Raw genomic sequence first — 14,486 nt, 5'->3', positions numbered from 1 at the left:
TTAATGATATCACTTTCTGTACCAGGAAAGTGCAGTTTTAGGGGTTACCAACCACCACCTTAATAGCTTAGTAATGATAACATGAGCAGAAATTTAATTCATACACAGCACATAATATTTACCTTATTTCATGGATTGTAGAGCGCATCCACAATATTTTAGAGGAAAAAATATGTATATATCCATATATTAACCTCACCGGACTATAAGCTGCAGCTATGAAATAAGTTATTTACACAGAAAGATTTTGTAAATGTTTATTTACATGCCTTAAATGTTTCCAAACGGTACCTGTAACACGGCAGTAAAACGGCAGATCAAACAAAACAGAAGTCACCGTCATGGACCCATTACTTGTGGAAGCTAACTCTCCAGTCAGCTAAACAGACTCAAAAACTCCCCAGTGACGTTTTGGTGAATTTACTGAGGAATTTGTGAAAATGAAACAATACAAAAAGAATGCCATGTAAGTTAAAAATACCAACACAGCCGTGTTAGCATACTGACTAATGATAACGACGCTAGTTTCATTAGATTAAGACAGCATGTACAAAGATGGATGAAAACACTCCTACTGACATCACACATGGGATGTTTTAAGTAAGTATGAATAGTTATAGTTGAATTGTAAATCTTACAAACGTTGCTTGGAGTGATGAATGAAGAATCCATAAGAGTAAAAACGCTATGGACGACTAGAAGTTGGACTTCGGTTGAAATCACTAAACAGAAGGAAATAATGTAGACGTTCAGCCCACCTGCAGTGAGCGAACTCGTCCAAAAGATGGTGCCGTGGCACAAACAATAACACACCTTTTTTTAGTGTTTTATGAAAATCATTTGTTGAATACAAAACATTATCGCCGTAAATGATCCGCACCATTTTATAAGCTGCAGAGTGCAAAGCGTAGGAAAAAAGTACCGGCTGCAAAATTAATCGTTGAATCCATCCATCCATCCATTTTCTACCGCTTATCCCTTTCGGGGTTGCGGGGGGTGCTGGAGCCTATCTCAGCTACAATTGGGCGGAAGGCGGGGTACACACTGGACAAGTTGATCGTTTAATCCAATTAGAAAAAATCCTTGATTTATATTATGTTGCTTCGATTACCGTGCAACTTAAAAAAATTATGAAATCCGGATCTCGTGGAGTGCCCTGAATTTTGAATAGGTGGACATAGTGTAGTTTCCACACAGCAGCGACAATACAGCAGACATGAGAGCGGTGGGTAGTGGGTGCCATAATAAGTTAAAGTACCAATGATTGTCACACACACACACACACTGGCGACGCTTGATGACCTCATCAAACCGCCGCGCGCGGAGCATAACAACAAGAGTGTGTTGTTGCCGGTGCTGTAGCCGTGGCTAACAAGCGAGCTCCCTCGGTGACTGACTAACGACACCATGTCTATGGTTTGGGATTATTTTAAAGTGTGTCTGATGGATAAAAAACTGGCAATTTGCAATGACTACAAAAAGTTTGTTATGTGAGGAGGAACCAAGACGTCTTTCTTCAGCATTTCAGAAGCTCTGACTGACTGCTAGGCCACTTCAAGCACTCACCACTAGCTTGCAGCACATTTGTGTTACTCATACAAATACGTTAGAGCAGGGCAGATTGAGCCCAGTTTATAATTCCCTGTTATACAGTATACCACACAGTCTTGCACTAAAAGAGGACTATGTTATTGTTTACTTTATCACTCTAGTGTACTCTGGACTGAAGCTGTGTGCCTTAATTGTTTTTGTAGCTGTTGTTTTGAGGCATGTTTAAAAAAAATTTAAAAATAATGCACTTTGTGAAAGTCAAAGTATAGTATTTCCCATAGTTGTAGTGGGTATCAGGATTATCTTAGGGAAAGCATGTCCCAAATTCCAAGCTGCTGTTTTGAGGCATGTTAAAAAAAAAATAATGCACTTTGTGACTTCAATAATAAATATGGCAGTGCCATGTTGGCACTTTTTTCCATAACTTGAGTTGAAGTTGTTCTCTTATTTTGGAAAACCTTGTTAAATTGTTTAATGCATCCAGCGGGGCATCACAACAAAATTAGGCATAATAGTGTGTTAATTCCACAACTGTATATATCGGTATCGGTTGATATCGGTATTGGTAATTAAGAGTTGGACAATATCGGAATATCGGATATCGGCAAAAAAGCCATTATCGGGCATCTCTAGTTATCAATTCTTTGTAACTGTGACACAGCTGGGATAGGCTCCAGCTTTACACACAACTTTAAGAGGTTATGTCATTATTGCAGTTAGTTCGCAATTAGCAACATAACTCCAAAAATTATGGCCGGATTTTCATTAAACTTTCAGGAAATGTCCAACATGGGATAAGGAACAACTGATTCGATTTTGGGCCTGATCCAGATCATTTACGCTACGTTACTTTGTGAGCTTTGACGTCTGTGTGTGTCCACCGACAGACAAAAATAGTGGATGACTGACAAAGAAGCTCCATTCCGTTTCTTTCATTTGGCTACAGATGGCTCAACAATTCAAAAGCGTGTTTTCATGTAACTTTCAGGAAATGTCAGAAATGGGATACAACAAGTCAAGTCATTACATTTTAGAGCTGAGCCGGTGTTCTAATAAAATGTGCTGCTTCATAAAAAAAAATAAAACCAGTCGGATAATCTGATAGTTAGCAACATAACCAATGGTCGGATTTTGATGAGATTTAAAAATAATGTCCAAAATAAGTCCTGAAACAAGTGATTTTGTGATTTGTATTATTAATCATTAATGAGCTTGTCAAAATACTTGTTGACATTCATTCTGTCACCATACAGCAGTGTTTTTCAACCACTGTGCCGCGGCACACTAGTGTGTCGTGAGATACAGTCTGGTGTGCCGTGGGAGATTATGTGATTTCACCTAATTGGGGTAAAAGTTATTTTTGCAATCAAGTAATAATAGTCTGCAAATAATATGCCGTTGTTGAGTGTCGGTGCTGTTTAGAGCTCGGCAGCGTAACAATGTTATACTCTTCCATATCAGTAGGTGGCAGCCGGTAGCTAATTGCTTTGTAGATGTCGGAACATGGTTTGTCGTGATCCCGATATGCAGATGACAGTGGGAGGCAGCATGCAGGTGAAAATGTATCTAAGGCTAAAACCAAAAATAAACAAAAGGTGAGTGCCCCTAAGAAAAGGCATTGAAGCTTAGGGAACGAAACTAAAACTGAACTGGCTACAAAGTAAGCAAAAACAGAATGCTGGACGACAGCAAAGACTTACTGTGGAGCAAAGACGGCATCCACAAAGTATATCCATACATGACATGACTATCAACAATGTCCCCACAAAGAAAGATAGCGACAACTTAAATAGCCTTGATTGCTAAAACAAAGCAGGTGCGGGGAATAGCCTTCAAGGAAGACATGAAACTGCTACAGGAAAATACCCACTAAACAGGAAAAGTCACCAAAATAGGAGCGCAAAACAAGAATTAAAACACGACACACAGGAAAACAGCAAAAAAAACTCCAAATAAGTCACAGCGTGATGTGACAGGTCGTGACAGTACACCTACTTTGAGACAAGAGCTATAGTGATGCATCGTTGGTTATGGTTTAAAGTCAACAGCTTTTTACTGTCAATATCGGCTGCTGAGTTTAATTTTTTTAATGATTTCTGCTGGTGGTGTGCCTCCGGATTTTTTCAATGAAAAAAATGTGCCTTGGCTCAAAAAAGGTTGAAAAACACTGCCATACAGTGTAGACAAAACAACTAGCCATGCATTTTAGGTTAATCAAGGTTAATACCGTTTTTGTTTTGGTTTGTTTCCTAGTATGTATAACAAATTATATAAAAATAACCAAATTCCATTAATTGCTATTTGTTAAAAAAAACCTTTAACATTGATGCGCATGCATACGCATGCTCAGTAGCATTGGGGAGCAAATTGTTATGGGTAGCAAATTTTTCCAGAACACTGTATCATTTCTTATATGCTCAGTGGCCTTGTGGTTAGAGTAGAGACCGGAAGGTCGTGAGTTCAAACCCCGGCCGAGTCATACCAAAGACTATAAAAATGGGACCCATTACCTACCTGCTTGGCACTCAGCATCAAGAGTTGGAATTGGGGTTTAAATCACCAAAATGATTCCCGGGCGTGGCCACCGCTGCTGCTCACTGCTCCCCTCACCTCCCAGGGGGTGAACAAAGGAATGGGTCAAATGCAAAGGACAAATTTCACCACACCTCGTGTGTGTGACAATCATTGGTACTTTAACTTTACTTTAATGTTACCCATACTTGCCAACCCTCCCGATTTTCCCGGGAGACTCCCGAATTTCAATGCCCCTCCTAAAAATCTCCCGGGGCAACCATTCTCCCGAATTTCTCCCGATTTCCACCCGGACAACAATATTAGGGGCGTGCCTTAAAGGCACTGCCTTTAGCGTCCTCTCTCACCGTAAAAGGAGACTATTATATATGTCTCTGTTATCCATAGGTTTATCTATAACCCATAAAGTAGGCAGGCACGGAGCTATTTCTCAGCGTGTGTTTATTCCAGCCGGCACGTTAATACACTGACACACAACATCCGGATTCCCATCATGCATTGCTTCAAAACTATGGTAAGTAGTAATGTCCAAAAACATAACATAGACGAAGCAGAAGAACGAAGAAGAGACATGGCGACGACGAGTAAGAAGAAGAAGTACGCTTGCAAGTTCCAAAATGATTGGAAAAAATAATTTCAGTTCATCCAGAACAGCTCGAAGGGGGAGGGGTATGCTGCCTGCACATTTTGTAGATCAGACTTCTCCATTGAACACGGTGGCCGAACGGATATACTCATACATGAACGGATTATATATATATATATATATATATATATATATATATATATATATATATATATATATATATATATATATATATATATATATATATATATACATATAAAAGAAATACATATACACCCCCCATCTCCCGAATTCGGAGGTCTCAAGGTTGGCAAGTATGATGTTACCTTACGTTTACAGGCTTTAACTTCTGTTTGATTGATTGATTGAGACCTTTATTAGTAGGTTGCACAGTGAAGTACATATTCCGTACAATTGACCACTAAATGGTAACACCCGAATAAGTTTTTCAACTTGTTTAAGTCGGGGTCCACTTAAATTGATTCATGATACAGATATATACTATCATATATACTATCATCATAATACAGTCATCACACAAGATGATCACATTGAATTATTTACATTATTTACAATCAGGGGTGTGGAGGGGGTGGGGGGTAGGATATGGACAGCAAGTAGTGAACATATAGAGAGAGAGAGAGAGAAAGAGAGCGAGAGAGAGAGAGAGAGAGAGAGAGAGAGAGAGAGAGAGAGAGAGAGAGAGAGAGAGAGATCAGAAGGCATAAGAAAAAGTATCTGCATTTGATTGTTTACATTTGATTATTAGCAATCCGGGGAGGGTGTTAGTTTAGGGTTGTAGCTGCCTGGAGGTGAACTTTTAGTGCGGTTTTGAAGGAGGATAGAGATGCCCTTTCTTTTATACCTGTTGGGAGCGCATTCCACATTGATGTGGCATAGAAAGAGAATGAGTTAAGACCTTGGTTAGTTCGGAATCTGGGTTTAACGTGGTTAGTGGAGCTCCCCCTGGTGTTGTGGTTATGGCGGTCATTTACGTTAAGGAAGTAGTTTGACATCTACTTCGGTATCAGGGAGGTGTAGTGGATTTTATAGACTAGGCTCAGTGCAAGTTGTTTAACTCTGTCCTCCACCTTGAGCCAGCCCACTTTAGAGAAGTGGGTAGGAGTGAGGTGGGATCTGGGGTGGAGGTCTAGAAGTAACCTGACTAGCTTGTTCTGAGATGTTTGGAGTTTAGATTTGAGGGTTTTGGAGGTGCTAGGGTACCAGGAGGTGCATGCGTAATCGAAAAAGGGTTGAACGAGAGTTCCCGCCAGAATCCTCAAGGTGCTTTTGTTGACCAGAGAGGAGATTCTGTAGAGAAATCTCGTTCGTTGGTTAACCTTTCTGATTACCTTGGTAGCCATTTTATCACAGGAAAGGTTAGCCTCTAGAATGGAACCTAGGTAGGTGACCTCATCTTTCCTGGTGATAACAATGTCACCCACTTTTATGGTGAAGTCATTGACTTTCTTAAGGTTGATGTGGGACCCAAACAGGATGGATTCTGTTTTACCCAAGTGTATGGATAGCTTGTTGTCAGCGAGCCAGATGCAAGTTCTACACAGCTCAGCACTGAGGATTTTCTCCACCTGTGACTTGTCCTTGCCGGATACCAGCAGGGCAGAGTCATCCGCAAACAAAAACAATTCACAGTCGCATGCCGATGACATGTCATTTATGTATATTAGGAACAGTAAAGGTCCCAATATACTGCCTTGGGGGACTCCACAGCTCACCGAGAGGGGGGGGGGGGACACGGTGCCGTTCACCTCTACCACCTGCTCCCTCCCCTCCAAGTAAGATTGCATCCAGCTCCATGAGGTTTTGTTAAATCCGATTGCTCTGAGCTTATCCAACAGTATAGCGTGGTTAACGGTGTCAAAGGCCTGCTGAAGGTCCAGCATGACCATGCCGCAGTATTTGCCCGCGTCCACCTCATGTTTGATGTGGTCGGTCAGATAGAGAAGACATGTGTCAGTGGAGTGGTTAGTTCTGAAGCCGGATTGGAATTTGTACATGAGTTTATTAGTGGCAAGGTAACTATCGACCTGTTCATAAACTATTTTCTCCATTACTTTCGAAATGGAGCTGAGAATAGAAACAGGTCGGTAGTTGCCAGGTTCCAATTTGCTTCCTTTTTTAAAGAGGGGAGTTACTCTTGCTATCTTAAAATCTTTTGGTACTTGGCCTTGTGTAATTGATAGGTTTATTATGTGCGTGATGATCGGGGCAATGATGGAGGCAGAGTCCCTGAGGAATCTGGAGGGAATATTATCAAGGCCGGTGGCCTTGTTAGGGTGGAGCGCGCTCAATTTTTTAAACACCTCATCAGCTGTGACCATTTCTAATTTGAAATCATCGTTGGATACTCCTAGCTTTCTGTAGAAGGCTTTAATGTGTTCTACACCAAAGCGACCAGAGTGGTGGGACAGCTTGTTGACAAGAGTTGCGGCTATGCTGGTGAAAAAGATGTTAAGTCTGCTAGCTACCTCCATTTTGTCTGTAATGAGGGAGTCACCCTCCTTGATGCTGATGTTGGTGAGTCTTGTTTTAAGTTTCTGGCTGCAACCAGGAAGCTGGTTGTTGAGAATTTTCCAGAGCTCACGTGGCTTATTTGTGTTTTCCTCTATTTTGTCGTTAATGTAATTTTTTTTTAAGGATTTAGTCAGGTTGGTTGACTTTTTTCTTAATTTATTGCATTGCTTTTTGAGAGTTGAAAGGAGTAATTTGAGGTTGATGTTATTGGGTTGTTTATCTACTTCTGTTTTACATTTTTGGTATTCATATTTTCTGTCTCTGTCTTTAATGGCAGCTAATAGGTCCGGATTCATCCATGGTTCCGAGCGGGCTTTGATCCTGACTGTTTTCACGGGAGCCATGTCATTTAGTATCTTTAGGAACGCCGTTTTGAAGCGATCCCAAGCAACATCGACCAGGTTGCTCGCGAGCACAGGGGACCAGTCCCACTCATCTAATTTTAAATTGAAATTGTCATTGGAGTATTTTTTGAGGGACCTGGATTGGGCTGTTATGTGGCCATTGGTTTTGGGTTTAGCTATTTTGCGGGTGCAGAAGGTTAGATAGTGGTCGCTAAGACCACATATCATGACCCCACTATTTTTTATTTTAGGCCGGTCTGAAGTGAGAATGAGATCTATGGTTGATTGGGTGGAATCACACACCCTTGTAGGTAGCGCTATTAGCTGGGAAAGACCGTGCAGATTACAAAACTTGCTGAAGGATCTGAAGACAAGCGCATCTTTGCGTTGAATATCTGTGTTCAGATCCCCAGTTATAATTTTCTCCACGTTGTCTGTCCCTGCCAAGCATTCTTCCAAAGCCCCGTAGAAATCACTCTGATTAGGGGGTCTATAAACAGTCCCTATTAGTACCGGCTTAGCGTTTTTAAATTTGATTTCCGCCCACACAGATTCCAGGTCATTGTGGTTAAGATCAGTGCGAGTTATGTATTTTATATCTTGGTGAATATACATACAAACGCCCCCACCGTGTTTATTCCTATCCTTTCTGATAACCGAAAAGTTTTCTATTTCTATTTCTATCTCTGAGTCAGAAATACTTTGATCAAATTTGGTTTCAGAGAAACACAAAATTTTTACCTTCGTGTTGAGGAACATTTCTCTGATTTGGTCGAGTTTGGCTCCAGAGAGGCTGTTCACATTAAGGTGGATGATGTGTAGTCCACTGGAACCAAAAAGAGCATCAGAGTCCGCTGTGTTGTGGTACTGACCAGAAAAGTTCTTGGTTGTTATTGCTGTTGAAGTTGAAGAAGAGAAGGGAGAGAGAGGAGAGAGAGAGAGAGGCATCTTCCTCCAGGTGAAGAGGGAGGGAGGGGCGGAGTTGGAGAGGGGGAGAGGGGGAGGCCAGGTAGGGTTGCTGGGGGTGGATTTCCTTTTGTGCCTGTATGCTTGTGACCCCACCTACACCCACAGAGACAAACAAAGTTGATGACTGACAAAATGTTTCACTACGTTTCCGTCATTCCGCTGCAGATAGCTCAAAAAGTTATGGGCGGATTTGGATTCAATTTACAGGAAATGTCTGAAATGGAATAAGGAACAAGCAATTACATTTTGGAGGTGATCCAGACCACTGTGTCTGGACTCAGCAGATTAGGGCAGGGAGGTAGGTCCTGGCAGAGGTCTGCACTCTCCGAGTGCTTTTCTAGTGTATTTAATGATCATTCATGTTGGGAGTTGTAGTATCTCCATTTTACCACAAAGTGGCATTCCCATCTTAGTGAGTCAGTTGGTAATGCTGGCATTTGGTTCTCGGGTTCCAGAAAGTGCGATAAGAAAACGGTATCGGTTGTCCGCGTTATCATTTCAGTGTCCTTTAAAGGGAAACACGTAACCTGTCTGTCTGAAGCCCGTTACATGTTCTATCCGTGGCATTTTCACACATGAGCCTGTGTTGCAATCATGTTATTTTACTGGCATTCTTTTTTATGAAGGCACTTAGGTGTCTCACGCAGATTCTGCTTGTTTATTGTCAACCTCAGTTCAAGTTCCAACACACTGCACATAGCTTACCCCTGCTTTCTTTGAGAACATGTTTGTTGGTAAATAAGAGACAACAAGAGATTCTAATAACGTGTCAACATATATGTCAATGTAAGCAAGGAAGTGAGGTGGTGGCTTGCTGATGCAGAGCATCACACATTTGATCAGTTAGACCAGGGGTGTCAAACTCATTTCAGCTCAGGGGCCACATGGAGGAAAATCTATTCCAAACTGGGCCGGGACTGGTATAATCATGGCACGATAACGTAAAAACAAAGACAACTTCAAGTTGTTTTCTTTGTTTAAAAATAGGGCTGTCAAACGATTATAATATTTAATTGCGACTAATCGCATTTTGTTCATGGTTAACTCAAGATTAATCGCAGAAAGATGTCATTTTTCTTCTTTAATAAATGTACCCTAGACAGATATTTTTTAAGTTTGTAATACCATGACTGAACAATTAATTTGCTTTAATAGAATGTTTTCAAACATTATGCTTTTTGAAACAGCGCTACACAAAAAGAATATAAACACGCCTTTAAAGTGAATTTTAAAAAAAAGTACCTGCCAGAGTTGGTATTTTGTAGGAATACTGTATTTGTGTTCCTGCTTTAGGAGCACTTGCATTTAGAGGAGAGGAGCTACACTTCCAGGTTTAGATAGCAGTTTCACGCATTATTAACACAAAATGTGGATTGTTATGATCATGTTTTGATCGTCAAAGATGTTAGGTGATATTTTTTCTACCTGAATAAATGTTTCTGATATTCCGTACTTTACATGTTAACGGCATTCATATCTCTGCATGACAATGTTTTAACCTTCTCTACCCACTTATACACATGTATAAAATTTAATTTCTGTAATTGCGGACGATCAATCAGAACAGGTTATAAAATAAAATACCAACTTCAGATTGTTTTAATTTTTGGAAAAAAAGCGCAGGCACATTCGGAAAATGTTCAAATCAATGTTTTGTTTTTGGGTTTTTTACACTTACATGTGGCGGATGATAGCATTCTGTCTTTATTTGTCATTATTTATACTTTCTGAATAAACGATGTGATAACATTCATCAGTCAAATAGGTGGAATTGAGTCCAGCAGAAATTTAAATGCTCCCATTAGTGTCCAAACACGGAAACAATAGCTCTATCTAAACACGACATATGGCTCCGCCCCCTCTGAAGTCATGTGCGCTCTGGCCGCAGAGGAGACAAAGACTTGCTATTGCGACATCGAGTGGACATATTTAGAACAGCAGTTTATTTCATTCAAACATTTTTATACTTTGCAAACTCATCTCGCGGGCCGGGTAAAACCTGTTCGCGGGCCTGATCCGGCCCACGAGCCGTACGTTTGACACACCTGAGTTAGACAGTTGACATGGCTGTTTGACACAATGCACACATTTGATCGGCGAAGTGGCGATGATTTGCCAAAGGGAAGTTGCGGGTATTCGATAAAATTTCGAGGCCATGCATAATTAGCAGGATTTGTTTAAATCCTGTCGGGTCTGAAGTCAATCAGGTTGTATGTCAGTCATTAAATAAAGTTAAAAGTTAGTTGGGGTATGCTCAAGATCACCTGTCACAAAAGTTTAACTAATAAACTTAAATAAGGTTAAACTTTTTGTTCAGCGTCCTCACCTGCTGAGCTATGTAAAAGTTCAGGAAAAACAGTCAACTGTTTAAAACATTGCCACAGTACTTCCCCACCATTAAATTACGAGTATGATGTATTGTTTCCTATGGTGGTCAGCTGTGTCTCCACCTGCACAGACTGAGCTTTTGAGCCCACTGATACATCATTTTTAACAGTGATACATGAGCCTTACTCTCTACTGGGAATTTGGGTTGACTGGGTCAAAATGGACAATGTCTGATAAAGTGCAGCAAGGAATGCTGAAATGAGGCTAAGGCTTCCCTATAACTTCAATTGTAGGAGACCATTACCTCTTCTGTTACCGCCTTGCTGTCTGCATCTGTGAGACCAAAAAGTGTTAGTCCTTCAGCAGCCACCGAAATGCAGCAAACGAGATTGATGGTCGATTTGCTCTGCTTCTTGGCAAGCAGTCTAGGTTGGAATTTACAATTAAAGAGTGCTTTTGCTAATATCCGCCTCCTTGAATATTCAATAATGGCCTTCTAAAAGTTCAGACTTCAAGGTGAACACTCACATGAATAATCTCATCAGGAAAAGAGCTGGGGCTCAGACGGTTCATTTACAATCTGAGAGAGAAGCCATTTCTGGTGTGGGCAAATAAGAGCTTTATAATGCTTAGAGACAGTTTACTGCTTAATGCACGCCAGGCTTTCTTGCATACAAACTAGTCACATCGCTCCTATTGGCTTTTTATTTCTACTAATGACTTTGTGAACCTATCTTGCCTGTATCCACCTTCCAGCGTTTAAAGGACACGCTTAAAATACTTACACTTTTCATCTACCTTTTTTTTAACAGAGGTGGGGAAGTGATATGGTATCACCAGGTAATGGCACAAAACATAATTTGTTCATACTGTATAATAGATGGGATCATTCGGCCTGTCAATTAGTGATAACTATCCCTTTGCAATATTAAAAAAAAATATTCCATAAAATTTCAGTAATACAATGTACTATCACAATTCATTGATATACAAGGTTTCCCCTTAATGTATTTGATTGTGGCGTTGGGCAAGGCAACATATATACAAATAACATATAATTGGTTTTAACTTCGACATAAGTCCCTATTTTATTTTTATTTTTTTAAAACACTATGTTATGTATGTATAATAAACAAATAAGTATATATATATATATATATATATATATATATATATATATATATATATATATATATATATATATATATATATATATATATATATACTGTATATATATATATATATACATATATATATATATATATATATATATATATATATACACAATGTATATGAATAATTGGTTGTAGCCTCGACAAAAGTCTCTATTTTAGTAAAAGTGGGGCTTTTGTCGAGGCTAAAACCAATTGTTCATGTTTATTGTATATCTTTATATATATATATATATATATATATATATATATATATATATATATATATATATATATATATATATATATATATATATATATACAGTATATACATATACATATACATATACACATATATATGTATATATATATATCTATCTATATATATATATATATATATATATATATATATATATATATATATATATATATATATATATATATATATATATATATATACATATATATAAATATACAATGTATATGAATAATTGGTTGTATCCTCGACAAAATACTATATTTTAGTAAAATAGGGGCTTTTGTGGAGGCTACAACTAATACAGTGAATAACTTTTCTTTTTCTGAACCATGTTCAAGAATCAATTAAGTCCGTAAATTGAGGTCCCACTGTATTCAATTAACATATATATGGGTTTATAAACATTTTGCAAGCTTAACTGTCAACACGCACACACACACACTCACACACACACCCACACAAAAAATCTTGCTGGTGCACTCCAAAACATTAACCACCATGTTGCTACAATAAAAAACAAAAAACAAAAATATTTTTACCTTGTGTCACTCTGGGAGTTTTGGAGTGATAAACGAAAATTGGCTTTAAGTAGTCACCGCTAGCGTTAGCACAAACTAGCAGTGTGAGACAATCCTTCATTGGCTTCTGTCCAGGTTGTGCCTTCTCTGTAATAAAGGTGGCATCTGTTTGGTCTCATCACAATCAAAGACGTGCTGCGGACGAAGCCCTCTTCGCTGATAAAATCCTTGAAGTGAATGTGCCACAAGCTGGAGGCTAACTAGCTAAAATGCTAGCTCAAGCGGTTGTCCAGCAACCCAAAGCTATGCAGCGAGACTGTGAGCGTTTGGACACATTTAAACCATTTCTGATCACACAAAGTGATCTCTTAGACAGGCTCACACAGCTCTGACCGGCGCAAGGTACGACAATTGTGTAAATAAACACGTTAAAAAAGTGCTGCTCGCCGTCAAAGCTCCTTGAAATGGCCGAGCCCGTGTGTACAGGATGTAAATAGAATGTGAGATATGGTTCGCACACAGAGGCAAATTTGGTACGATGTAAAGGTTCGCAAACCGAAAAGGAAGCAAATAGAGGCGTTCATAAATCGAGGTTCCACTGTAACTGACGCAGTTAAAACTATAGCGTAGTATTCAGGGGGTAGAGAGGTGATACATAATGGTATCACAAGCATTAACCTTAAGGCTCATTATTAGGTTTAAATGGCAGGGCTGAAGTTGATAGGTCGGCCTCCACTATCTTCACTATGGAAAGACTGATTTCAAAGTGTTTGGACATGATTTTATATTCTTTACCACAAACAGAAGTAGATTTTTTTTCTAAAAGCTCGTCAGCAATGAAGAGTGATTGGATACATTTCTATTAATATTCTATTATGTTTGCTGAAGACAAAGCAAATACTGAAAAATATATATATGGACAACACACAGCAAAGTAAGAATACTCCCTCTCCAAGTCACATAGAAACCGTACCACAAATGTTTAAGACTTTCTCGTCTTTCTCGCTGTGTCTTGTTTGCTGTCGGCAGGAATGATCCGTACATACAGTTAACTGGTAAAATTACCACATATAGTACTTTTCTTACTTATTGTGTCCAGTGTTCAAAGAGCAAACAAAAATATATCTCTGAGGCCTGAATACGTTAGACATGTACAATCGCCCTGTAACAAAGTTCTAATCACTTGACCATGACATGGTGCGACTAAATCAAGTTTTAGACATGTCAACTAGTTTTCAATGGCAGTGTGTCCTAATTGTTTCTCTTGCAAGAAATTGCACTTCACAATCATTATAAAAATGTATTTCTTAGGTTGTACTTCTTTACTTTTAATAAACAAAACTGTTATTAATAAAGTGAAGATCAATTGTCCATTTCCAACTTAAAGGTTTTCATAGGCTGTCTAATTTTTCTGATGTGTGTGTTGTTTTAATCTAGAATTGACCGTTTGAAAATGGTGACTTTTTTGTGTTTAGGTGGCGAGGTGACCAAGCCACGGTTTACTCAGTATTTCCGGGGCAGCCTATCTGGACTGACCATCCGACCCGGGAAGATCGAGAGTCAGAAAGTCATTTCCTGTCTGCAGGCTTGTAAAGAAGCACTGGACATCAACTCCCTTGAGAGCCTGGATAAGAGCATCAAGGTACGATCGCAGAAAGTCCCACGAGAGTATGTCCAAATTGACTGGTCCTGGTAAAATAATTCTGACTTTTC

At 39.3% G+C, this 14,486-nt stretch overlaps 1 protein-coding gene across 2 annotated transcripts in view; it reads left to right on the top strand.

Moving 5' to 3' along the window:
- The window catches only part of LOC133663476 (calsyntenin-2-like), a 722,813-nt gene that overhangs the window by 644,486 nt on the left and 63,841 nt on the right, over nt 1-14,486 (top strand). For both annotated transcript variants that reach the window (XM_062067961.1, XM_062067962.1), the window contains one exon: nt 14,249-14,415. In XM_062067961.1, coding sequence (XP_061923945.1) covers nt 14,249-14,415 — 167 coding nt within the window. The remainder of the gene's footprint in view (nt 1-14,248; nt 14,416-14,486) is intronic.

This window comes from Entelurus aequoreus, linkage group LG13, assembly GCF_033978785.1.
Source record: "Entelurus aequoreus isolate RoL-2023_Sb linkage group LG13, RoL_Eaeq_v1.1, whole genome shotgun sequence".
Taxonomy (NCBI): Eukaryota; Metazoa; Chordata; class Actinopteri; order Syngnathiformes; family Syngnathidae; genus Entelurus; species Entelurus aequoreus.
Note: the sequence above shows the minus strand (reverse complement) of the source record. Positions and strands in the feature narration are given on the sequence as shown.